We start from the raw sequence: 25,138 nt of genomic DNA, 5'->3' as shown, positions 1-25,138 counted from the left end.
TATGATGCACGTGGGTGGAAATTTGCATGTCACAAATTTATTAAAAAAAATCGAATAAAAATTAAATGTCACGAAATAACAAAGTTAAATTAATAAGAATTATTATGTCTTGAGTTTAAATTTTATATAATCCCTCTTTAGCCCATAAATAGAAAGGATAATACGATTTAACGCACTTGAACCCACATCTTCCTGCATTGTAACAATGTTCATACCATTCGAACTAAAACTCAATCGACAATAATACCAATTTAATTAAACTCTTAATAGTATAATATAGATCATATTTCTATTTCTTCAAAAACATGGAAAATAACATGGAGGAAAAAAAAAAGCCCTATCAACTTTGCCTTAGCTTTAACAAAGTAAATTAGATCCTAAACTTATACTTCCCCCTCATATACATACATATCTTAGTTTACATTATAAACCCATAAAAATAAGCTAAGTTCATTAATCCAATGTCCTTCAACTTCTCCTTCTTTAGACATTAGCTTTGAGTTAGGAGAATTTCTAAAGAGGGACTACGATCATATAAGGGTTAATATATTGTTTGGTACTTGAGTTTAATTTTAATGCTTAATTCAGTAATTGAATTTAAGTTTTTTTTTCCCAATTAAATACCTATATTTTTGTAGTAGAGCACGAATGTCAAACACTCATTGTGCCCTGGATACTAAATTGGGACACAAAAAAACCTTAGGTACCAAATGATATATTAACCATTTTATATAATTTGAAGGATTAATCATGTCCAAAGAGGCTCCCAAAGGGACCCTGAGTTGGCATCGTTGCTGATGTCTTCCATGAAGCTTAGGTAGCTGCTGTTGGTTATGAAAGTGTCACCAACGGCTGATTGCGGAGAGTTTGGTGGAGGAGACGACGGTGCCTTGTCCATGTCCATGCAAAGCAAAGCCAGGACGTTTGCTTGTTGCAATTGCATGTTGACGACTTGGGCTTGAGCTTTGGCCAACTGTGCTTGAAGCTCGTTCACTTGCTTTTGCAACTGGAAAACCGCCCCCGCACAGCCGTAAACAGGGTCCCTGATCCTTGCCCCAGCCTCGTAAACCATGCTGCTCACGGCATCCGACCTTTGACACTCGGGAAGCTCCTGCATGCGGACAAAAATTTCAGATGGTCCATGGTTTAGCCAACGTTGATGTTACACCTTTAACCACTATATCAAATCAATAGGGCTTAATGTCAAAATATTGACTATAAATCTCCACAAAAGTGGAATACGATTAGTCTAAATGAGTATTAGTTCAGCTGAAATTATTGCTTGTAGCAACTTAGAGCATGAATAAAGTTAGAAAATTACTTTAAGAGACCAGAAATGAATCAACGATTTTATAAGGGCAAAATGCAATTTCACCATTATACTAACTTGAAATTTTTTAAAAAATTTAAAAAGTCTAAATGACAAACTTATCATTTTGGGTGCTAGAACGACTGCTTTCCTCCCTTGTTTTTGCCCTTTGACATAGAGATTATAGGTTTGAATGCTTTTAAATTTAATGACTTATGTATTGCCTATCCACCTCTTTTGCCATTTCTTTTGACTTTTTCATAATAAAATTTCGTTTATCTTTTAAAAAAAACCGATTTGGTATACAGTGAATCACTTCATTTCAATGTGTGGAAAAGGCAAGGTATTTGGAGAAGTTGGATATATATAAAGTACATACATATCTTGACAATGTCAAAGTGGGCATCAGTGAGCGTCAACATTTTTGTTTAGAAAAGTAGGGTTCTTTCCACATTAAATGTCCCTACCTATGTACAACAACCAATCCCTCCCAGAGCCAGTGATGTCTCTACACTAAGAAGTAAATAGACTTGTAGAATTATTAAAGTGGAATAAACTTGATAAACCAACGAGTTATTTGTTTAAATTTAAAGGTTTATCCAAAATTTGGGATGATTTGAATAAAAATATTAGGTTTAAAAAATGAACTTAGAGAAAAATCAGATCAGTTTAAATTATGGGTCAACCTTAGGCTCTCTAATATTAGAAGTTCAAGACTGACTTGACTCGTTTTCAAATTTATAATATCTTATTATTTCATTTATCATTCTATCTTATGTAATTTATATAAGATAAAAAAATTAAATATATTATACTATATATATAAGTGATATTAGGTAAAATTTAAGACTCATATTTCAAATTATCTAAGAGAGGATTTGGATGGACGGCGAGGTGCAGTGCGGTGTGTTTAGCTTACTTTTTATCTTACGCTACAATATCGTTGCAGTATCTATCTCACCGCCACCGTTATTTTTACACTAATCGTAAGTAAACGCACCGCTAATCTAAACCTACCCTAAAACTTGAACAACTACTTATGATATTTATACTGAGCATAAAATCCAAACCAAAAAAAATACCCTTATTATCATTTCCAATAGGGATAAACATGACAAGAGGAATATTATTTAGTTGTAGGAAAGACCATAAAACCACCTGCAAGAACTTGATGATGTTGCTAGCACCAAAGACACGATGAGCAATCGCGAACTTGGCTGGTTCAGTAGGAGGAAAATAAGGTGCCAACACACATTTATCAGCACACCTTCTCCTCAAAATTTTGCAAGCGGCACATGGGCTAATAACCACCAGCGGGGGCGACAACGGTGGAGAAGGTGGTGAGTTCGAAGAGATCGAAGAATTGGGAGAAAGGGATGGAGAAGAAGAAACAGTAGGAGTTGGAATTGGTTCACTGTATTCCATATCTTGCAAAATGAGCTTTTAGGGAAAGGATATGAAAAAGCAGGATGGAATTGTAAAAGAGAAAAAGACTTATGGAGCTTATAAATTAGTTTTGGGTACAAAGGGGTATACTATTATTTATACTACAAATGATGCAAAAGAGTGAGGTCATGTAGTATGAAACATGACCTCAACGGTTCTACATTCTTCTACCTAATCTTTGTATACGTGTTCCTTTTCCCCCTTAATTATCTCAGTTATGGGTAAATACATTCAAGGCCACTAAACTATTATTAAATTTACATTTTAGTCACTCAATTTCAGAAAATTACAAAAATAATTATTAAGTTCTTCGAATTAAAATTGTTGTTCTATAACATTCTCTTTTACACTGCTTGCACTAATCAAAAGTTCTTTTTCTTCTTCTCTTCCTCGAAGGAGGGTTGAGTGGCTGCTTTATTGCATTTTCACCATGTAAGGAAAAGGGGGAAAATGTCTTTATTAGTTTTGTTAGGGTTGTAGTATGACTTTTACATTTTCTTTTGGCTTTTAGTGCTTTAAAAAAGCATTCTACCTTGAAACTATTTTTCCATACCAATACCCCTTTTCTATTTTACTTTAATTATATTTTTCTCCACAATAAAAAAATAAGTATATATAGATATATCATATATTAATTTTACCAATAAAAAATTAATATTCATACAATAAAAAATAAATTTACCAATTGGTAAAAGCAGGTTTATTTATTTTCGGAAAAAAATTAAAAGATAAAATTATTATATAATTTTAATTAAGCTTAAATAATAATTTTAATTATTAAATATGTATTAATTTTACAAAATTTCCAATTTGGTAGGAAGAAAGTGGGGAAGTGATAAATATTTTTTTTTAATTCAATTTTCAATTTTGCTGTGAAGTAGTTAAAGCGAAGTCAACATGTTACGATATTAGATATTTCGAAACATTTTTTTTTACATAAAAACATGTATGCTTTATAGTGTTATGTTTTGATAAATGTGATGCATCTTTGGTTTATTTCTGAATTCTTCCAGTGTCGCATTTCATTGTCAATTTGTTTTTTTTTCTTTTTGGGATTATTTTGCGAACATAACATTCATACATCACTTTATAGTATTTTATTTGCCGTTTGTACTATATATCATATCTTTAACAGTTGGAATCCATCGGTAACTAAGATCAAATGCCCATAATTTCTAACCTTTCGCATCCAAGTGTAAGATTTAAAAGGAAGAATGGGTGAAATGGTTGATTATTCCTACGGAGTGTGATTTTGTGCCCTGTACAATTAGCAAAATCGTACTATTTCCTTAAATAATCTTAAATATATGTTATAATTTGCATAATTTTTTCTTTAAATAATCTTAAACTCACATCCTCTTCGTTTTTGCAGCAACAATGATTTCATTTAATTAAAGCTCAATCCTCGATTAAAAAGAATCTATAATTTTAAATTAACAATAAAATATTTATAAATAAATATTAAAAAATATAAATTTAAAGTTCACCCAATTATTAGTTCAACGTTTAGATCAATTATTTGCTCTAACCCTCTCTTAAAAGTGGATATAAAAAATGATAGGGATTAAGACTTTTTGGAAACCTTATCCTTCTGATGTCCATTTATTTAGAAGGTCAGACATTGAAGAAGACAAATATCAACCTACTTATGACCTTCAATTTCTGAAAATCACTTCCTTTTACTCTCAACATATTAATATTCTTATAATTTAGATATTTATAACTTTTTTAATAAAAAAATTAAATGTAAAAATTTACTAAAGATCGGACTTCATAAACATACATATACATAATACGTGTTGGGTCATTCTTTCCATGTGTGGTCATGTTTAGTCATCTCTATCCCATCACCGTCTATCTAGAGGATTACTGAGCTCCTCAAGTGACTGACTTGATGACACCTGTACCATACATGTGTTAAAACTCAATAATAAGAGAAGGTCACCCTCACCTATAAATACGCGTCCCTGATATTAGAAAGATCTTATATCTTTCTTGTTAAACCTTTTTCACCGTAAAAATAAAACACACTCTGTTATAGCTCTTGGCACGTTCTCCACGGTGTGAATTGTCATCTCCTCTCCTACTTTAATTTGTCATCAACAATGTAAAAAATCAATTGAACCCAAAATTTTGTTAAATTCGTTCATACTTTTATCTTTTAAGAAAGTAGTTTAAAATTTAAATCTCTAACATTTAAGGATTCATTTAAACCACAGTAAAACTAAAATTTTATAATTTTTTGTATAATTAATATTTTAATAATTTAAATATAATTTGATAAAAAAATCTAAATATTATATTTCATGTTCTATGTATGAGGTTTTAGCCCATTTCCAATTAGTGTTTTTAGCCCATTAACCCCCTTCCCCTCTTTTATATTTCCTATTTGTGTTTTTAGCCCATTAACCTCCTTTCCCTCTTCTTTTTTATCTTTCGAATAAACCAAGGATCTGTTTGGCTTCGTTTTCATTTAAACAATTCGGTGGGTCGACGACGATTTTAATTCTTCTTTTAATTTGGTGTTTTCACCACTTCTATGTGATTTCTGATTGCTTTTTATGGTATATTTTGTACTTTGTTGACAGTTTTTAGGTGCATCTTCTTAGCTCACCAAGTGTTCGACGATATTCCTCAACTAGCAAAAGTAGAAGCGGATCATCTTGTTTCTCTTGTTTAAAGCAAACCCGTCGTCACTCTCTTTCAAGTAAGAGAAAAATGAAATCTGTATTCTTTTTTCTTTTTGTGTGCCTATTTTCCTCTCATTTGTCTTTGTTATGGTAATTTGGAAGCATGAAAATTTCAAAAAATGTTTATTTACTTGCAGATTAGGGGCTTGAACTGTGTACAAGATTCCATCTATTTACTTTCAGCAAGTGTTGGAACAATATTTCTCAATAAGCGAAAGTAGAAGTTGATCATCTTTTCTCTTGTTTAAAGAAACCGTCAATCTCTCTCAAGTAAGAGTAAACTTAAAGTTGTTTTTTTTCCTTTTTCCTATTGTAGTTCTTGGTTATGGCAAGTTAAATGTCTTACGTTTTGGAATTCTGACAGAGGAAGAGTTTTGTTTATAGGACGGATGAGAATCTCTGTATGGGTATGTACAGAACATCATGGTTTTAAAAATCGGTTAGATAATCGATTTTCATTTTGACTGGTTCGTTCGTTGTTCCGGTTTCAATTAAACGAGTTATTGAAAACTTCATAATTTTTTAAAAGAAAAAGCATATTTAAAAAACTCGGTTAAATCAGTTTCGAGCGGTTCATTCAAAAACCGGTTTGACCGCTTTATTTAAACCAATATGCCGGCCGGGTCCCGGTCCAAGTGACTGGTCTAGTCCGGTTCTAACAACCATGTTGGACATAGATATTTTTAGTCTTTGTAAGTCTTTTTATATATTTCGAGGGTCGGTCATATTCATGTATCCGTCTCTAGATATGCATAGAACCCAAGTACTTCAAGAAAAATTAAGAGTAAGAGAGTTTCTGGGAAAAGCTTATGTGAGCATAAACCGAAATCATTTTTGGTTTTTTTTGTATTTTGAAGGATAAATGAAGCCTAGATGGAAAGGAAAAGGCTCACAAGCCAAAGCTAATGCTGATCCCATGTCTAAAATTGTCTCACAACTCCAATCCTCTTTGATCCAATCTGAGACTCGGGGTTTACTCTCAAGCTGCAGTGTACTTGTTGAAGTGGATGCTGAATTAGCTGATCTTCTCAACCGTTCATGTTTCGGTCGACCGAGAATTACAGCTCAAGAGGACAAACAATGGTTTCAATTGGATATGGAGGAAGCTTTCTATTTGTGTTTTTCACTCAAATGCCTCAAAGTCATCAGTGAAAACGGATACATAAAGAGTAATGAAGAGCTATGGGACTACTTAAAATCCAAAAAGCCAGTGTTTCCTGTTTCTTACAAGGTGTATTCTCATCTTCGGCATAAAAATTGGGTTGTAAGATCAGGATTGCAGTATGGTGTGGACTTTGTTGCCTACTGTCACCATCCGGCTCTTGTTCATTCCGAGTACGCGGTGTTGGTACTATCAGAAGGAGATAATGATCTAAATGGTCGATTGAGAGTGTGGTCAGATGTTCATTGTACGGTTCGTCTTTGTGGAAGTGTTGCAAAAACGTTATTGACTGTTATCGTGAATAGTAATAACCAAGGTGCAAACTCTCCTTCATGTTTAGAGCACTACACTGTTGAAGAACAGACAATCACGAGATGGAACCCGGAACGAAGCCGAGAAGATCAAACCGGTCCTAAGAATGGAACAAAGAAGGTATAATTTAGAATCTTGTTTTGCATTACCCTATACATGTGTATCTTTATTTCTTTATCTTATGCTGTTTCATTTTTCATTTATTTTTCTAAAATGTGTGTTCTATATTTGTATCTAATTCGTATTTAGTATGGATAGCACTGAGTTGGATTTGGTTTGGTCAGATTTTTTGAAAATTTTCTTAGTCGTTTATGATAATTGGGTTTCATTAATTTTTTAATTTATTTTTATACTAATTTTAGATTTTATTTTGACATATTAAGTTTTTTTTATAACTTTTGAATATTGTTTGGTAAAGTTTTAAAGTCGTTTTTATAAATATTTCTAAAAAAATAATTTTTTAAGTAAGGGTGTAACTAGATTGTAAAGGATTGGTGCAATCATATTTGACATCACCATGCACGAGTCAGTCCACCAAACACAATGACCTTGCTGGAACAGTGAAAGACAAAGGTTGAGGAGACTCTTTATTGGAGAAAATGAGCCAAGCTCCAAGGGGTAACCGTGGAAAGACCACAAGGTAGCCGAGAATCTCTCCTCCACTATTCCGACAACTAGAAGCCCAAGGGGAATGGGAGAAATCTCGAGGTTATTTTGCTGAAAGACAAAGAAAAAAGAAAAAGAAAAAAGAAGGGCCCACGACAGTCGACATTAAGGCCAATTGCACTGACAGTGGAGACAAATGGCTTGGCAGAAGGGTCGTTGGATAAGTGAGGTAGAGAAGGGAGAAAATGGAAGGGGGAAGAAGAAGGAAATGAAAAGAAAGAAAAGGAAAGGGTAAGGAGGAGAGTAGGAAGGAGAGGAAGGCCATCGACTGGCCATAAGGTCACTGCCACCAACGAAAAATGGGAAAAACAAGCTTCTTAAGGATTACAAACTTTAAGAGAAAAGTTGAGGGAGTAGGAAATTGCCCGAAATAATAATCCGAGTTGAAATGTTTTTTCATTTTTTTATGAATAAATATTTGATACACCGATAATTAGTTCAATTGGCATGAGTATTGTTACCAATGCAGAAGAATATAGATTCGAGTGTGCTGAAGCTAGACGTGATCATGGTTCGGGTTGGGTTCGGGCCGGCCTAGACAAAAATTTAGGCCCATTTTCTAGGACCGGGCCCGGCTCGACCCGAAATATGGGCCTAAAAATTTGTCCAAGCCCGACTCGAAAGAAAATTGCTAAGCCCGAGTTCGGCCCGGCCCGGCTCATATTAAATTTTAAAACACCAAAAAAGTATATATTTAATATATATTTGATTGAAAAGTATATTTGATTAAAAATAAAATATATATTTAATATATAATTCGGGCCGGGCCGGGCCTGGGCCAAAAAAGTTTTTCCCGAGACCTAGCCCGTTTTCTAAACGGGTCTCTTTTTTTACCCAAACTAATATTTTGGGCCTATATTTTTACCTGAACCTTTCTATTTTTCGAGTGGGCCGTCGGGCCGGGCCGGATAGCCCAACCCATGATTACCTCTAGTTGAAGCACATTATTTTCCTATTTATGGGTTGAGGAGATGGAGAAAAGATTGTATGAAACTGTGATTTCACGTCATCCCTATCAATTTGCAATAGAAGAATGACAAATCAAATTTTTCTTCCTTTGTCATTCTCCCATTGGAAAGGGGATAACGTGGAATCACAGTTTCATACAATCCCTTCTTTGAGGAGGGGATATGGGTAGTTCTAGATATCGTATTAAAAAAAGTACATGTGATCAGAATCTAAAATGAGATTATTTTTAAAAAAAACTCATCATATATCTCATTTATTTATTTTTAATTTCAAATATCAATTAAACATCTAATGTCCTCTTAATCTCTTCACCATTTGAGTCTCCAACAATTATTCTAATAATTACATATTCGATTTGGCCTTATGGACGAATATGCAAGCATTTCATGCTTGTTTGAGTAGTAGCAATGAGATTTGCTAATATCATGTTAAGAATAATTAGGATTTTCGAAAGAATATATCATTCATTTAATGAGAAATAAAAAGAAACATAAAAAATTTGAGTGATTAAAGCCGAAGCAATTTTTTCGAAATAACAAAAAGAAAAACAACGGCTATGATAAAGTCTGAATTAAAAGGAAGATTCTTCACTTCTTTTTCTCGTTCAAAACCATTCTTTTTTTTACTCTATCAAATAATAATACTTTATTTATATTTAATTATTAAAATAAAATAAAGGACACTGACCAATCATGTTAGAATTTCTTTAGATTTTTTTTCTCTTACCCCATAACAAAATTAATTTTTTGAAAAATCCAAATCATAAAAAAAAGGAATAATTTGGATGAATAAAATAAGAGATAAGATGATGAGGTAGCATGATAAAGATACATTGAATATGTAATATTAAAATAAATAAATAAATAAATAAAAGCCAAAAAGTGGTGTCATTCTCAATCATGTTTTTTACCATACCGACCAACACTTGCATGTGCGCTACGCGGATTGCTTGCTTTCCCTTTTAATATATCTAATCATTATCCCCACCCTTTATTTTTTGGCCTCATTAGGTTTATGGGGGGGACCCACAACATTTCATCTATCCACTTATTAACTTCAATAATTTCCCACCTTTTCTCTTGTGGCATATTCCTCAATTTAATCCCTAATGTTTGTTCATTTTGTCATCGTGGTCCTTAATCTTTAAATTTTGTTAGAAACAATGAACATTTTGGGTGGGAATCACGTTAATATCAAGAAAGCGACAAAACCGAGAGCATGCTTAATAATAATAAAATAATAAATTCACTTAATAAAGTGATAAAACTTAACTATTTAAGGATTTCATTTTTCTTATTTTAAAATTTTGTTTCTTTTATACGGGAGACCTTTACTTTTTAAAAATTTAGAATTCAGTTTCCATACTTTTATTTCTAAAAATTTAATTTATTTATTTTTTAGATTTTAAAATTCAAGTTAAACAGTTAATACTGTTAAAGTTATTTTGTTAAATTTAGATTCATTTCAACGTCATTTTTTTTAGTTACATTGTTGTCAAATGAGTATTTTTTTTAATTTTAAAATGCCACACCAATAATTTTAACAGTGTTAACAACTGAATATAAAATTAAAAATCTAAAATATAGAGGGATTAAATTTTAAATTTACAAATATTACAAGGACTAATGGCATATTTTACCCTTTCTCTCTTAAATGGTAACATTATGAACGGTAAAAAACGCATTCCAGTAAAAGCCAAAGTCAAAAAAGGCAAACGGGTTAAAAACCAAGAAGCGAATAACGACAAGGATGGTTGACCCACCACCGCCCCTCGCAGCAGGCTGTACAGTAGGTATATTTCTATCAAAGTTCCTTGCTTCGGATAATTACCGAACCTGATCCTCCTTACCCTAACCTATCAGGTTCGGTTTTCCTGCCCTATATATAGAGCTCACCATCTTTCCCTTTTCTTCCAAAGCTTTTCGCAAAAATTCAACTGATAATTTCGAAAGAGGTTTTCGATTACGCTGATCGAAGGTAAAATTATTGATTTGAAAATTTTTAAATTTTTTATGTGCTTTTTTTTTTCGTTTTTTGTTTGATCTGTTGTTTGGTTGGTGAGAAAAGGAAATTAAAGTGGTGGAAAACGAATTTGAATTTATTAGGTTTACATGTATGAGGAGTAAAAACTTCTTTTCATCCATTTTCTCGGTAAGCAAACGGGAATTTGATCTTAAAGATCCTTAAGCTTACAAGTCAAAAGTTTCATCTGTTTTCCTTTTTTTTTTTTGCTTGATCTGTTGTTGGTTGGTGAAAAAGTGAAGGAAAAGTTGCGGAAAATGAATTTGAATTTATTAATTGATGTAACATTAAAATATAAATTATGATGTTAGGTTTACATGTATGAGTAGTAAAAGCTTCTTTTCATCCGTTTTCTCGATAAATAAACGGGAATTTGATCTTAAAGGTCTTTAAGCTTATATGATTATGTATTTGTAAAGTCTAAATTTCATCTGTTTTTCTTTTTGGTTTGATCTGTTGTTTGGTTGGTGAGAAAGTGAAGGGAAAGTTGCGGAATTTGAATTTGAATTTATTGATGTAAAATTAAAATATGAATTACGATGTTAGGTTTACATGTATGAGTAGTAAATACTTCTTGTCATCCGTTTTCTCGGTCAACAAACGGGAATTTGATCTTAAAGATCCTTAAGCTTGCATGGTCATGTTTTTGCGAAGTCAAAATTTCATCTGCTTTTCTTTTTGGTTTGATCTGTTTTTTGGTTGGTGAGAAAGTGAATGAAAAGTTGCTGAAAATGAATTGAATTGAAATTGTTGGTTGATGTAAAATTAAAATACGAATGAAGTTAGGTTTATGTAGGTGAGGAGTAAATACTCCTTGTCGTCAAGGGTAATCTGATCTTAAAGATCCTTAAACTATGATTAGATAGATTAATCATCGACTGTGATGATTTGAATGGTAATTTTAATTTGAAGTTATGATTGTTTTAATTCAATTTTCTAATCATGAATGTATTGATGGAGTCTTATGTTTTGATTCCTTTTGACTTATCTTTTGATGTTTTTGTAAGTGATCAAATCGTTGTGTTGTGTTCGAAGATCTGTTTTAATCGCTTGTAATTTCTTTTTTTAGGTTGTTGATTTTGTTTAAACCAATGTGTGTTACAGAATTAAAGGGATAAGTAAACAAGATTGGTAGAATGGCTCTAGTTGCTGGAGGATCGTCAACATTGAACCCCAATGCCCCTCTGTTTGTTCCGGCTGTTTATCGCCAAGTGGAGGATTTCTCACCCGAATGGTGGAAACTGGTTACGACAACAACTTGGTACCGTGACTATTGGATCAGCCAGAACCAGGATGAAGATGGCTTTTACGACAACACCGAGGATGATGTATTTGATGTCAATGACATTGTTGATTTGCTCGCAGATCCCTTTGACTTTGTCTCTGACGAAGATCTCCAGTTCGAAGAGTTCATCCAATCTAATGAAATGGAAACCATAGCACCTCCTTTACCGTCAAATGGTGGTACGTACGAGTAAATAAATTCTTACGACTCTGGAAATGGAGAATTATGTGTGTGTGTCGATTCTACTTCTACTACTTGCATTTATCGTTTTATCAAATTACATTAGGCTTTGAGAAGGGTGTTGAAGCTCTGATGAAGAATCTGAGTTTGGTGCCATCTAGTCCTCGGTTTTCAGCAGAACCAGCAAAATACGTGGAGAAGCCGGCGAAGAATGTGAATGCTAAAAGTGGTCGTCGTTGCATCCATCAACCTCGTTGAATGTGTGTATTAGCCATCCAGGTTTTAGCTGAAATTCTCTGGTCGTTTGTAACTGTAACCGTTGTAGATTTTCAAGTTTTATAACTCTGCTACCATTCTAATGCCTTTGTTTCTAGTTGACGATATATCAAAAAGGAAAAAAAATGTAAAAAAGAATGTAAAATTTTAGAAAAAAAAATAGAAAAAAGGAAAAAAGAGAGAATCATCTTTCATCATCTCAGGATTTTTATATTTATTGATCAATCTATGGCTATATTAGACTGTGTGTTTGATTGTGGCACGTTAACGATGGAAAAAAAATTAAAAATATTTTTATAAAAATTAAATGAGGTTTTTGTTGAAATCTTTAAAAGTTTTAGGTTTAAATTTTATATCTGATTTTTTATATAGTTCGTCTTCTTTTAATTTGTTTAAATGTATTTAGTTGGTACTTTAATTTTTTTTGACCTAGTTGTATTTTGTCATTTAGGTTGATATTTTTGTACTAATACTGTTAGTTTGTATTAATGTAGTATATTAATAGTCAATTTGTTGATGGCATGTGACAATTTTTTAATATGTTATCTAGCAACTATAAATTTTAAAAATCTAAAAATATATAAATTATTTTTATTAAAAAATTTTTATTTAAAAATAAGTTATACTATTTCTATCGTATTTGTTTCATTTTAATTTAAAATAAATCTATTTTTATACATTATTAGAATAGCAATCTTTCCTATTTACTTTTAGCGGCATCACTTTCCTAGCAAACCAAACACAAAAATAAAGTCCTCTTTTACTTTTTTTTCTATTTTCATTTTCTCCCTAGCACACTTTCTAGTTTTTTTTTCTTTAAGTTAAAAGATAAAAGAGGATTAAATTAGAAAAATTTGAAAATGATAAGGTTGGGATGATAATCGTTGGTGACAATTCATTCATTGAATCAAGAGTCATAAATAGATGAAGATAATTAGAGTTTAGATTCATAAAGGGATTTGGAGTTCAAGAGGAAGAAGGGAGATAACTTGGAGGGTGAGAGGAGAGAGCCAATTGCCTTACTTCAATCTTTGCAGGCTTTAAAAGGGAATGTCCTTGGTCATTCCTCAGGTGCGATGTCCCGTCTCCATATTAACTTTGTACTCTTTAGAATCAAGTCCCCCTATTTATGCCCCGTCTTGTAAGTGTAAGTTGTCATATTAGGACAATAGATATAAGCAATGTACGAGTGATATATATTCTCTTCATGTTAAGTTATAATTTATCATAATGTGATTTTGTGGTGCTTAAACCCTATGACATGCTAGAATAGCATAATTACATTCACACGCCACAAGTAATTTTTTTAATGTTTCTATTTGTCACATTATCTTCTTGATCAACTATTATTTTCATTAGTGGAAGGTCTCAATTGTGTTTTTATTATTATTTGGAATTTCTTTATTCGTATCAAATTAGGGGGATTATAGGGGTGTAATCGAGCAGAGCTCAAGCTCGATATTTGAGCTCGATCAAATATTTATTTTTAAGCTCAAGCTTTGATTGAGATATATTCGAGCTACTCAAGCTCAATTAAGTTTGTTTACTAATTTTTGTACTCAAGTTAGAGCTTAGGGTTAGTAATTTATATTAAGGGCAATAAAATAATTTAATAATATAAAAATATGAAAAGATCTATAAGGTTCATGAGTCATTCAAGTCGAACATTACTAAGCTCGAATTTTACTCGACCAATTTGGTAATTATCAAGTTGAGCTCAAGTAGCTTGCGAGCACTAATGTCTTAAATGCACCAGTAGGGGAAAGTGTAGAACTAGGGTTTTTTATTAAAATAATAAAAAAATTATGAAAATGGTATTGCACCCAAATTTTTATGAAAATGTGGTGTTTTCTACCGTAAACATGGGTGTCAACATACTGTCAGACGACACCACACTAGATTTTCTCTTCTTGCTACCATCAATCCCGATGAAGTAAGGAAATAATTTTTTAACTGGTACCCCCAAGTGGTCAGGCAACATTCAAAAAACACCAATATTTTTGTAAACACGAAATATAAACTATAGAAATACAAAAATGTCTTTTTTATAGTGGTGGCACCAGTGTTATTTAAGAAAAAAAAGGGCTGATAGAAAAGAAAGATGATACAAGATGTGTTGTCAATGTGTCAGACGATATCTATTTGAAATTTTAAAAAAATAATTGTTAAATAGGTTTCACCACACTGCCAGGTAAGGGAGATCGATTTATATAAATATAAGAAGAAATGAAAGAAAGAAAAAGAAAGCTGAAAAAAAGGGTTGGGCGTGAGCTGTTGCCGGTATTACTTTTTTAAAAAGGGTGGACAGAAAAAAAAAGTTGAAATAAAAAAAATTATTTAAAAAAAATCTATTAGCGACACTAATAGATTTTTTTTTAAATAAGTCTGACAAAAAAATAGTTGAGAAATAGAAAAAGAAAGTTTAATGAGTGTCACAATACTGCCAGTTAGGAGGATCAATTTATATAAATAAAAAAAGAAAAGATATTAAAGAAAAAAAGAGTTGGGGTGTGTTGGTGGCTCGGTGTTACCTGCACCATATCGTTTGATGTGACTAATCGATCACGCGCTCACCCCAAATTTTTATTTCAAATTCCTTTTTTCTCTTTTTTTTTATTTCAATTTTTTTATTGTAAGTCACATTTAAAAGAAAATTAATATCGACACCGTAAATGTGTTAGACAACACAAAAAATTATTATTTTAATCCTGCATTCCATTTTTAGTGTATTTAGGATAATTAATTTGTATTTGATAATTTTTGTAATTTTTTATTTTTATATAAAAAGACCTTTAGAACTATAAAAGGAAAGCCCAATCCCCCAATTTGAAGTTAAATCGAGCCCACACAGACCAGGAAATCCCCAAAACCCTAACCCTATAGTTGCAATTTCGACGTTTCTCGCTCGGAAAAGAAAAAGCGTCAGAAAAAAAACCAAACCCAGTTCTGAAACCAAAGAACCCGACCAAGATTTCATGGTTAAACCCTAAACCAAATTGTATAACCCAAACGACGATACTCCTAAAGCGTGTTCGATGCCTGCCGATGGGGATTCTATGGTTGCAAGTATTGCTGCTTCTGCTGACCCGCTTGCACTCTTTAACGATAGTACTCCTAAAGAGTGGTTGAGAAATGTTGTGTTGCCTGATGGTTGGGATTCTATGTTGGAAAAGAAGATTGTAGTGATGGAAATGGAAAGGAAGAAATCGGATGAAGCTTGTGGTGATGAGAAAAATGAAGTTGAAGTTCAAGTGAAGAAGAAAAAGAAAAAGAAAAAGAAAAGAAGAAGAAGAAGAAGAATAAAGAGGATGGTGATGTGGAACCTGAAGTGAAGACTGAGAAGGAGAAGGAAGATGAGGTTGAAGCGGGTTCAATAGATACTGAGAGGAAAAATAAGAAGAGCAAAGAGAGTGATGAGGCTGTTGCTGCTGCTGTTGATGGTGCTAATGACATAGGGGCTGATGAAATTGAAACAAAGAAAAATAAGAAGAAGAAGAAGAGCAATGAGAATGTAGATGCTATTGAGGCTATTGCTGTTGCTGTTGTTGATAGTGCAATTGATGTAGGGAGTAATGAAATTGAAAAGAAGAAGAAGAAGAGCAATGAAAATGAGGATGCTATTGAGGCTATTGCTGTTGTTGATGGTGCAATTGATGTAGGGAGTGATGAACTTGAAAAGAAGAAGAAGAAGAGCAATGAAAATGAGGATGCTATTGAGGCTATTGCTGTTGTTGATGGTGCAATTGATGTAGGGAGTGATGAAATTGAAAAGAAGAAGAAGAAGAGCAATGAAAATGAGGATGCTATTGAGGCTATTGCTGTTGTTGATGGTGCAATTGATGTAGGGAGTGATGAAATTGAAAAGAAGAAAAAGAAGAAGAGCAATGAAAATGAGGATGCTATTGAGGCTATTGCTGTTGTTGATGGTGCAATTGATGTAGGGAGTGATGAAATTGAAAAGAAGAAAAAGAAGAAGAGCAATGAAAATGAGGATGCTATTGAGGCTATTGCTGTTGTTGATGGTGCAATTGGTGTAGGGAGTGATGAAATTGAAAAGAAGAAGAAGAACAAAGAGAATGACGAGGCTATTGAGGCTATTGCTGTTGCTGTTGTTGATAGTGCAATTGATGCAGGGAGTGATGAAATTGAAAAGAAGAAAAGAAGAAGAAGAAGAAGAACAAAGAGAATGAGGAGGCTATTGCCGTTGTTGATGGTGCAATTGATGTAGGGAGTGATGAAATTGAAAAGAAGAAAAAGAAGAAGAAGAAGAAGAAGAGCAATGAAAATGAGGATGCTGTTGAGGCTATTGCTGTTGTTGATGGTGCAATTGATGAAGGGAGTGATGAAATTGAAAGAAGAAAAAGAAGAAGAAGAAGAAGAGCAATGAAAATGAGGATGCTATTGAGGCTATTGCTGTTGTTGATGGTGCAATTGATGTAGGGAGTGATGAAATTGAAAAGAAGAAGAAGAAGAGCAATGAAAATGAGGATGCTATTGAGGCTATTGCTGTTGTTGATGGTGCAATTGATGTAGGGAGTGATGAAATTGAAAAGAAGAAAAAGAAGAAGAGCAATGAAAATGAGGATGCTATTGAGGCTATTGCTGTTGTTGATGGTGCAATTGGTGTAGGGAGTGATGAAATTGAAAAGAAGAAGAAGAACAAAGAGAATGACGAGGCTATTGAGGCTATTGCTGTTGCTGTTGTTGATAGTGCAATTGATGCAGGGAGTGATGAAATTGAAAGAAGAAAAAGAAGAAGAAGAAGAAGAACAAAGAGAATGAGGAGGCTATTGCCGTTGTTGATGGTGCAATTGATGTAGGGAGTGATGAAATTGAAAAGAAGAAAAAGAAGAAGAAGAAGAAGAAGAGCAATGAAAATGAGGATGCTGTTGAGGCTATTGCTGTTGTTGATGGTGCAATTGATGAAGGGAGTGATGAAATTGAAAAGAAGAAAAGAAGAAGAAGAAGAAGAGCAATGAAAATGAGGATGCTATTGAGGCTATTGCTGTTGTTGATGGTGCAATTGATGTAGGGAGTGATGAAATTGAAAAGAAGAAAAAGAAGAAGAAGAACAAAGAGAATGAGGAGGCTATTGCTGTTGCTGTTGTTGATAGTGCAATTGATGCAGGGAGTGATGAAATTGAAAAGAAGAAAAAGAAGAAGAAGAAGAAGAACAAAGAGAATGAGGAGGCTATTGAGGCTATTGCTGTTGTTGATGGTGCAATTGATGTAGGGAGTGATGAAATTGAAAAGAAGAAAAAGAAGAAGAAGAAGAAGAGCAATGAAAATGAGGATGCTATTGAGGCTATTGCTGTTGTTGATGGTGCAATTGATGTAGAGAGTGATGAAATTGAAAAGAAGACAAAGAAGAAGAAGAAGAAGAAGAAGAAGAAAGAGAATGAGGAGGCTATTGAGGCTATTGCTGTTGTTGACGGTGCAATTGATGCAGGGGCTGAGGATGAAACTGAAAAGAAGAAAAAGAAGAAAAGAAAAAGAAAAGATGCAGCAGAGGAGTAGATGAGCAGGTTTCAGAACTTTACTTTTGATTACAAAATCCTTTTTTTTGCTTGTACTTTTGGCAACTATTGTTACTTTGTTGTAATTTTAGTGGTTTGATTTTGTGTATTCTCCATTGTTGTTGGTGATAATGGTAGCTTATGAATGAAATTGTGAAGAAAATTTTGAAGAATTGCTTAGTTTTAGCTTTGACTCACCCCATAAGAATGATATGAATTGTATGTAAAAGTGAAACCACTGTTGCTTGATAATGGTTTTGTTGACTTTGTGTGAATGGCATTTTGATTCTCGAACAGATTCAGTTAGTATTGTTTGTTGAAGAACATGAAGATACCCTTTTTACTTCTATCAGCCTTTTTTTTTGAAGAGGGATGCATTATGATTAACTGCAAATCTTGGATTTTTGTTCATCTCCTAATGAGGGTGAGTAGGAACTTCTAGCTTTTGCTTTGCTTAGTAGAGTGGAAAGAAAATTGGAGGGGTAGAAAACTAGAAGGACGGAAAACATAATTTTTCTTCGTTCTGGTATCCTTTTTCGTACTTTCGAATTATGAAGGAATTTTTCATGCACTTGTTTTATTAATAATTGCTTGTCTTCTTGGATTTTGGTTTGAATTTGGCTTAGATTTTGCTAGTGATTCATTGATTTTGTTTGCTTTGTATTGATGGCATTTCGAGTCCTGAACAGATGCAATTAGTGTTGTATGTTGAAGAACATGAATACCCTTTTTTACTTCTATCAGCCTTCTTTTGAAGAGAGATGCATGAACTGCTAATCTTGGATTTTATAGGAACTTCTAGCTTTTAGTTTCTTTGTTCCGATGTCCTTTATCGTACTTTGGAATTATGAAGGAACTTTTTCATGTACTTGTTCAATTGATAATTGCTTGTCTTCTTGGATTTTGGGTTGAATTTGGCTTAGATTCTGTTAGTGATTCATTGCTTAATTCCTTGTATGCTGGTATTGTTATGTTACAAAGATGGATTTTTGGTCGATGAAGCATCTTATTGGCATAGAAAGTTTTGTTTATGTTGCCCATGTCTATTCATATACCAATTTTATACGAATGCATACAATTTGTTGAGGGAAAAAAAAGCTAAAAAAAACTTGTGTGAAAATCAGTAAATGTATCTTGGAGGCCTCTGCACTAGGAATCAGATTGTATTTTTCTTCATTTACATTAGATCAAAGAGTAAACCGTTTTTTTGGTTGAAAATTTTGTCCATTTCTACAGTTAAAAATCAATGTAGCTAGCAAAATAATCAGATAGTTATTCGTGGTATCTCATGCTAACATGCACAGATCAGTTTTTAATGGTAGAAATAGATTAAATTTTTAATAAAAAGATTAATCTGCTTTTGATTTAACGGATATTAATTAACTTGTTAATGCAATCTGACTCATAGTATAAGGATCTTTTATCGGGAAAACTGCAGCTCCTCGAATAAGTTTTCTTGCTGCAGATGATAATGATATTTATGGCTACCTATATTAGAAAACGTTATTCGAATGAACATCGAGTTTTATATGGAAAGAAAGGTGGGAAATGGGACATTAATGCCACGTTTGGGTTACTTGTTATTCATATCCACCTTCTATGCAATGCTATATTTTATTATTATGCTCCACGTTTATTTTTTTGGTCTCTTACGTCGCTTCACCATCCCCATACGCATTTCTTGTCTTGTATTGCATCACCTCCTCCTTGTTTTTCAATAAGTCCCTCTATTATACGTTTTGTATCAAATTAGTCCATTTACTATTAAATGAATTGATTTAATTTTTTTACTAGAAAAAAATAATCAAATAAGATTAAATTAGATGAAATATTTTATTTGGAGTTAGATTGTAAATAATAAATATTAATTCCATTCTAATTTGATCTTATTTGATTTTTTATAGTACAAGAATTAAATTTATTTATTTAATAATAAAAAATTATTTTAATCTAATCTTTATAATAAAGAGATTTGATACGTACTTTCACCTCTAAGAAAGTAATAAATTGAATACATTAATCTTACATTAAATAAATAAAAGTGTTTGGACAAGTTTGTGTCACTCTCAAACAAATATGGAAGAGACATCACTCAAATAAAGGTGTTCATGGGTTAGGATGGACTGGATTCAGGTTGAGTCTAAATATAATATTAACATATTTTATATTTGTTCAAGTTCAGTTTAACTCGAAATATTCAATTAAAATTTTACTCAAATCTAGCCATATTTACAAAAAACTAATTCAAGTCCATTTTAAGTTCGTTCATATTATTTTTAAAATTTTTTTAAAAATATTTATATTATATTATTTTAATATTTACATTAAAGTACATTGAATATATATTTATTTTTTTAATGTGTTTTAAATTATATAACATATAAAACTAACATAATATAAAATATTATAAACTTAAAAATGGGCTCGAGCCTCGAATGTTTAAGCCCGAGCTACCCATATTGTAAACGAACCTAATTTTTCGCTCAAACTCATTGTTTTGGTCTAATATTTTTATCCATATCCTTTTAAATTTCGAACTAATCTTCAAATCTAAACAAATAACATAGTCATGAATTCAAAATATGCGTCTGAATATATGGTTTGAGATAAAAAGACAAGGCAACAGTCATGAATTCAAATCTAACACGAGGAAAAAGTTCCTTTTGTTGCCACCAAAATCTGACGTAATTCATTACGAACTTATCTGTTTACATTGAAAGCCAAACCCCCCTCGCTAGCATCTTGAATTCTACTCTCATTCTCTTCACAAATTCAAAGCAGTTGTTGCTTGCAAGCAAAAGCAACAAAAACCCCATCCCTCCAAGCTACACAAAATGGTAGCTAAAACTTTAAAAATTTAACACAACCCAAAGTTTTCTTTCAAAATTTTGTTTCTTTCATGCTTTTTTTATAAATAGAAAGTTAGTTTCCCAACGATCAGAATCTTATCTTCTCCTTTATTTTGTGTTTTTTTTATATAATCTTCTTTCTCTATCCAGAATCTTCCTTCACATCGGCATCGTTATCTCTTTTAACAGATCCCAAAGTTTCCTTTTCCCCCAATAATTTCGCTTTTGGATGTTTATATTTAGCCTACTGGCCTTCATATTATATTAGCACTCGAGGGGGATGTATCTGGTTTTCTTTTCCTGGGTTTTCCTTTGTTAGCTATTTGCCCCAACTTTTTGGAATTGTCAAAGGAAAACCCATGGTTTTTTAACTGGTGATAATTATTGTCTTCTTTGAGACTTTTTTTGGGTTTCGTTTAGATTCTTGTGGAAAAAAAAGGGAAAACCGAACAGGTTCTTGGTTTCTTGTGTGTTTAATGGGAATTAGAATCTGGGTTTTCTTTTATTTGAATTTGTAGATTTTAAGAGAGTTTGGGTTCTTGTTTGGTTTTTGTAGATAGTCAGAAATTTGTTGGAATTCAGGAGCTGAACGAGGTTGGAAACTATCTAACTTTTAATCTCAAATAGAAAATTTTGGTTGTTTTCCTTTTCAATTGGGATATATATTAATCCGCTTAATTTTCTATATATTTGAAGAAAAAGGAAGGAGGTGAATTTAGGGTTATAGGACCAGTTTCTCATTTATCTTTAGTGTTTCTGAATTCAAATTGGTGAACAAATCCATTAGTGCCTTTTTGTATTTTTCTGTTATTTGGTGCAAAAACAAAGCCAATACTGTTTGCTTTCATTCCCTATTAGAAACTAGCTATGGATATAACTAATGAGGCCAGTGTTGATTCATTTTCGATTGGTCCTTCGACGATCATTGGTCGTACAATTGCTTTTAGGATCCTGTTGTGTAAGTCAATGGCACATTTCAGGCATCAAATTTTTCATGTATTGGTGGATTTATTCTATAGATGTAAGAACTTGGTTTCACCGTTGATATCATGGTTGCATCCCCGGAATCCTCAAGGGATATTAGCATTGGTGACTATTATTGCTTTTTTGGTGAAACGGTACACGAATGTAAAGTTGAGGGCTGAGATGGCTTATAGAAGGAAATTTTGGAGAAATATGATGAGAACTGCATTGACATATGAAGAATGGGCTCATGCTGCTAAGATGCTTGATAAAGAAACACCGAAGATGAATGAATCAAATCTTTATGATGAGGAACTTGTGAGAAACAAGATTCAAGAGCTTCGGCGTCGTCGCCAAGATGGATCTCTTAGGGATATTATCTTTTGTATGAGAGCTGATCTTATTAGAAATCTTGGTAATATGTGTAATCCTGAGCTTCATCAAGGAAGGCTTCATGTGCCTAAACTCATCAAGGATTACATTGATGAGGTCTCCACTCAGTTGAGAATGGTTTGCGACTCTGATTCAGAGGAGCTTTCCTTGGAAGAGAAGCTTGCTTTTATGCATGAAACAAGGCATGCATTTGGTAGAACGGCGTTGCTTTTAAGTGGGGGTGCTTCTCTTGGAGCATTTCATATTGGTGTAGTTAAAACACTAGTAGAGCATAAGCTTTTACCGAGGATAATCGCTGGTTCGAGTGTAGGATCCATTATGTGTGCTATTGTTGGTACAAGGTCATGGCCCGAGCTGCAAAGCTTCTTCGAAGACTCTTGGCGGTCGTTGCAGTTTTATGATCAACTGGGTGGAATATTTGCAGTTGTTAGGAGAGTCATGAGACAAGGGGCTGTTCATGAGATCAGACACATGCAATGGATGTTAAGACATCTTACAAGTAATCTTACATTTCAAGAGGCTTATGATATGACTGGTCGAGTACTAGGAATAACAGTTTGCTCACCAAGGAAACATGAGCCACCTCGATGCCTAAATTACTTGACTTCACCTCATGTTGTTATATGGAGCGCCGTAAGCGCTTCTTGTGCTTTTCCTGGCCTTTTTGAAGCTCAGGAACTAATGGCGAAAGATAGGAGTGGGGAACTTGTTCCTTACCATCCTCCCTTTAATTTGGATCCCGAGGAGGGTTCTAGTGCAACTGCTCGTCGATGGAGGGATGGTAGCTTGGAGGTCGATTTACCTATGATGCAACTTAAGGAGCTGTTCAATGTCAATCATTTCATTGTGAGTCAAGCAAACCCTCATATCATTCCATTTTTGAGGGTAAAGGAGTTTGTTCGAGCCCATGGTGGTAACTTCGCGGCAAAGGTATGTTTATATTGGTTAACACTTATGATCTTGGTTTATGTTTGTGGGTGTATTTAAACCATATTACGATCTTGGTAGTTGTTGTTATGATGCCCTTGTCTGTTTACTTGTCTTATTATTTGAATGATGAAATGAACTAGTTTTATTGTTTTAAATTGTAGTTTGCGCACCTAACCGAGATGGAAGTTAAACATAGATGTAGCCAAATACTCGAACTGGGGTTTCGTATGGGGGGACTTGCCAAGATATTTGCTCAAGATTGGGAGGGTGATATTACCGTTGTTATGCCAGCCACAGTTTCTCAGGTATGTTCAAAATCATTTTTAGGCTTATCTTTGGTTACATTCAGATTAAAAATTGGTGAAAGCTTGAGCACTCGGGTTTAGTTCCGTTCAAACCTTGTCTGACTCTATCTATGCTGTTTTTAACTATTAACAGTACTTGAAAATTCTACAAAACCCAACTCTTGTGGAGCTTCAAAAGGCAGCCAACCAAGGAGAAGATGCACTTGGGAGAAGCTGTCGGCTATGAAAGCAAATTGCGGCATCGAGCTTGCCCTCGATGAGTGTGTTGCAATTCTTAACCACATGCGTAGGCTTAAACGGAGTGCCGACAGAGCTGCTGCCGCTTCATCTCATGGTCTTGCCAACACAACCAAATTCAGTGCTTCGAAGAGAATCCCGTCTTGGAATTGCATTGCAAGAGAAAACTCATCAGGCTCCCTCGAAGAAGACCTTCTCACAGATGTTACTTCGTCTTTGCATCACGGAGTAGGCAGTTCTTCGGGAATACCACCACCTGCTAGGAATTTACGAGCCCATCGCAGTGCCTATGATGGAAGTGATAGTGAATCAGAAGGTGTAGACTTACATTCTTGGACAAGATCTGGTGGTCCGTTGATGAGGACGAGTTCCGCAAATCTGTTCATTGACTTTGTCCAAAATCTAGACGCTGAAGCTGAAGTGAACAAAGGTCTAATGGCTCATCCTAGTTCTCCTGGATTTCAGATATGCGGCGGGGATTCTTTTAGTCACAGCCCGAGGATGATGAAATCAGATAGAGGTTCAGAATACGAGTTTGATCAAAGGGATTTCGGGAACAGACCGCCTGTTAACGGTTCTAGCATTATGGTCACTGAAGGTGATCTCTTACAACCTGAAAAGGTCATTAATGGACTTATGCTCAACGTGGTGAAGAAAGCTGACTTGGCACAGTCAAGTCGAAGCCCTGATTCAGATAATTGTAGTACTGAAGTAGCTGAATGTGTGCAGCTGGAGTGTCCAGAGAAGGACGATAGCTCCGCATCTGAATGTGGCGACGATGATGCCGGTGCAGTAAATGAGACGGTTGCAACCGATAATCTGACCCGAAGTGCTCGTGATGATGATAATCAGGGTGGTGTTGTAGATGCCTAAGTTTTTAAGATTAACCTAATGACCCAAATTTTTGGGTGGCAACAAATTGGTCCCTGCTTTAAAAAAGGGTATTCATTGCTAGTAAAACATTTACCATGATTGATTAAATTTTTTTATTTACTATTTGTAATTTTTTGTATGACATAAATATTATCACTATTTGTTTCTATTACTTTTGTGCTAATTCCTGTTTATTAAACATTATCAATAGTTTATTAAACTAATGACATATTTATTTTGTGTATTTTTATCACATTTCTCAATAATAATAAATTCAGAGTATTTATTCTTTTTTGAAAATTTGCCCTCCAAAATTTATCTATTTTTTAAAATAATTTCTCATTTTTTTATAACTACCCATATTCCTTAAAAGAACTTCCATTTTTTAAAAGATAATTATTTACTTGAAAATAATTATAATTTTTGAAAAATATATTTTTTGCAATATATATATACTTGTTAATTTTTTAATTTTACTTATGAAATTTAAAATTTTCACGGATAATGTTAGAAATTTTTTTTAAAGGAACTGAAATTAAATTATATATTTTTAATAAAAATATAATTTCTTTATTCTAATAGTTTGTATTTTTATAACTATTTAAAAATTAATTTAAAATTTTTTCAGAATCAAAATATAATTAATTTTACTTTTATTAATGTAAAATTGTATAAATTATAAAAAAGTCTTAAAAGAGAAATTCCACATGTTAGGACGGTGAGTCCCCTCTTTTCCCTAAATATTTTGGATATTA

At 33.2% G+C, this 25,138-nt stretch overlaps 5 protein-coding genes across 8 annotated transcripts; 4 read left to right on the top strand and 1 right to left on the bottom strand.

Annotated features, from left to right (window-relative positions):
- Window positions 1–269: 269 nt before the first annotated feature.
- LOC107935487 (LOB domain-containing protein 1) lies at window positions 270–2,825 on the bottom strand. Its single transcript, XM_016868106.2, has 2 exons — window positions 2,468–2,825; window positions 270–1,111 (listed from the first exon to the last, which is right to left on the bottom strand). The coding sequence occupies exons 1-2, from the start codon at window positions 2,732–2,734 to the stop codon at window positions 749–751; spliced, it is 630 nt and encodes a 209-aa protein (XP_016723595.2). The 5' UTR covers window positions 2,735–2,825; the 3' UTR covers window positions 270–748.
- A 2,262-nt stretch (window positions 2,826–5,087) lies between these two features.
- LOC107935484 (tRNA-splicing endonuclease subunit Sen2-1) lies at window positions 5,088–8,027 on the top strand. Of its 2 annotated transcripts, XM_041109816.1 has the most exons (6): window positions 5,093–5,240; window positions 5,344–5,462; window positions 5,583–5,715; window positions 5,810–5,852; window positions 6,303–7,039; window positions 7,400–8,027. In XM_041109816.1, the coding sequence occupies exons 5-6, from the start codon at window positions 6,308–6,310 to the stop codon at window positions 7,427–7,429; spliced, it is 762 nt and encodes a 253-aa protein (XP_040965750.1). In that variant the 5' UTR covers window positions 5,093–5,240; window positions 5,344–5,462; window positions 5,583–5,715; window positions 5,810–5,852; window positions 6,303–6,307; the 3' UTR covers window positions 7,430–8,027. The 2 variants fall into 2 exon arrangements, with proteins under 2 accessions (XP_040965749.1, XP_040965750.1); XM_041109815.1 differs by lacking the exon at window positions 5,810–5,852 and having other exon boundaries at window positions 5,088–5,240.
- Window positions 8,028–10,314: 2,287 nt separating this feature from the next.
- Window positions 10,315–12,514, top strand: LOC107935530 (protein EARLY RESPONSIVE TO DEHYDRATION 15). 3 transcript variants are annotated; one of them, XM_016868142.2, is made up of 3 exons: window positions 10,315–10,531; window positions 11,681–12,040; window positions 12,148–12,514. In XM_016868142.2, exons 2-3 carry the CDS (start codon window positions 11,713–11,715, stop codon window positions 12,297–12,299), a joined length of 480 nt encoding a protein of 159 aa, XP_016723631.1. In that variant the 5' UTR covers window positions 10,315–10,531; window positions 11,681–11,712; the 3' UTR covers window positions 12,300–12,514. The 3 variants fall into 3 exon arrangements, with proteins under 3 accessions (XP_016723631.1, XP_016723632.1, XP_016723633.1); XM_016868143.2 differs by having other exon boundaries at window positions 10,383–10,531; window positions 11,646–12,040; XM_016868144.2 differs by having other exon boundaries at window positions 10,388–10,705.
- Window positions 12,515–15,352: 2,838 nt separating this feature from the next.
- Window positions 15,353–17,834, top strand: LOC107935529 (ABC transporter F family member 4). The gene is made up of 6 exons (XM_041109771.1): window positions 15,353–15,568; window positions 15,652–16,425; window positions 16,673–17,045; window positions 17,266–17,352; window positions 17,551–17,658; window positions 17,767–17,834. Exons 1-6 carry the CDS (start codon window positions 15,353–15,355, stop codon window positions 17,832–17,834), a joined length of 1,626 nt encoding a protein of 541 aa, XP_040965705.1.
- Window positions 17,835–20,540: 2,706 nt separating this feature from the next.
- On the top strand, window positions 20,541–24,555 carry LOC107935538 (triacylglycerol lipase SDP1). The gene is given in 4 exon segments (XM_016868155.2): window positions 20,541–22,968; window positions 23,130–23,273; window positions 23,407–23,464; window positions 23,467–24,555. Coding segments are annotated over 4 exon segments (2,538 nt in total). The 5' UTR covers window positions 20,541–21,549; the 3' UTR covers window positions 24,384–24,555.
- Window positions 24,556–25,138: the final 583 nt, after the last annotated feature.

Source organism: Gossypium hirsutum, chromosome D13 (assembly GCF_007990345.1).
Source record: "Gossypium hirsutum isolate 1008001.06 chromosome D13, Gossypium_hirsutum_v2.1, whole genome shotgun sequence".
NCBI lineage: Eukaryota > Viridiplantae > Streptophyta > Magnoliopsida > Malvales > Malvaceae > Gossypium > Gossypium hirsutum.
The sequence above is the reverse complement of the archived record's forward strand: the minus strand, read 5'-3'. Positions and strand labels throughout refer to the sequence as shown.

Coding starts and splice junctions, on each gene's coding strand:
- LOC107935487 (XM_016868106.2), bottom strand. CDS start 2,734: ATGGAATACAGTGAACCAATTCCAACTCCTACTGTTTCTTCTTCTCCA. Junction 1,112..2,467: donor ACATCATCAAGTTCTTGCAG/GTGGTTTTATGG, acceptor GTCCGCATGCAG/GAGCTTCCCGAGTGTCAAAG.
- LOC107935484 (XM_041109815.1), top strand. CDS start 6,308: ATGAAGCCTAGATGGAAAGGAAAAGGCTCACAAGCCAAAGCTAATGCT. Junction 7,040..7,399: donor CTAAGAATGGAACAAAGAAG/GTATAATTTAGA, acceptor GGGTGTAACTAG/ATTGTAAAGGATTGGTGCAA.
- LOC107935530 (XM_016868142.2), top strand. CDS start 11,713: ATGGCTCTAGTTGCTGGAGGATCGTCAACATTGAACCCCAATGCCCCT. Junction 12,041..12,147: donor TCCTTTACCGTCAAATGGTG/GTACGTACGAGT, acceptor AAATTACATTAG/GCTTTGAGAAGGGTGTTGAA.
- LOC107935529 (XM_041109771.1), top strand. CDS start 15,353: ATGCCTGCCGATGGGGATTCTATGGTTGCAAGTATTGCTGCTTCTGCT. Junction 16,426..16,672: donor TTGAGGCTATTGCTGTTGCT/GTTGTTGATAGT, acceptor TGAAATTGAAAG/AAGAAAAAGAAGAAGAAGAA. Junction 17,659..17,766: donor TGGTGCAATTGATGTAGAGA/GTGATGAAATTG, acceptor CAATTGATGCAG/GGGCTGAGGATGAAACTGAA.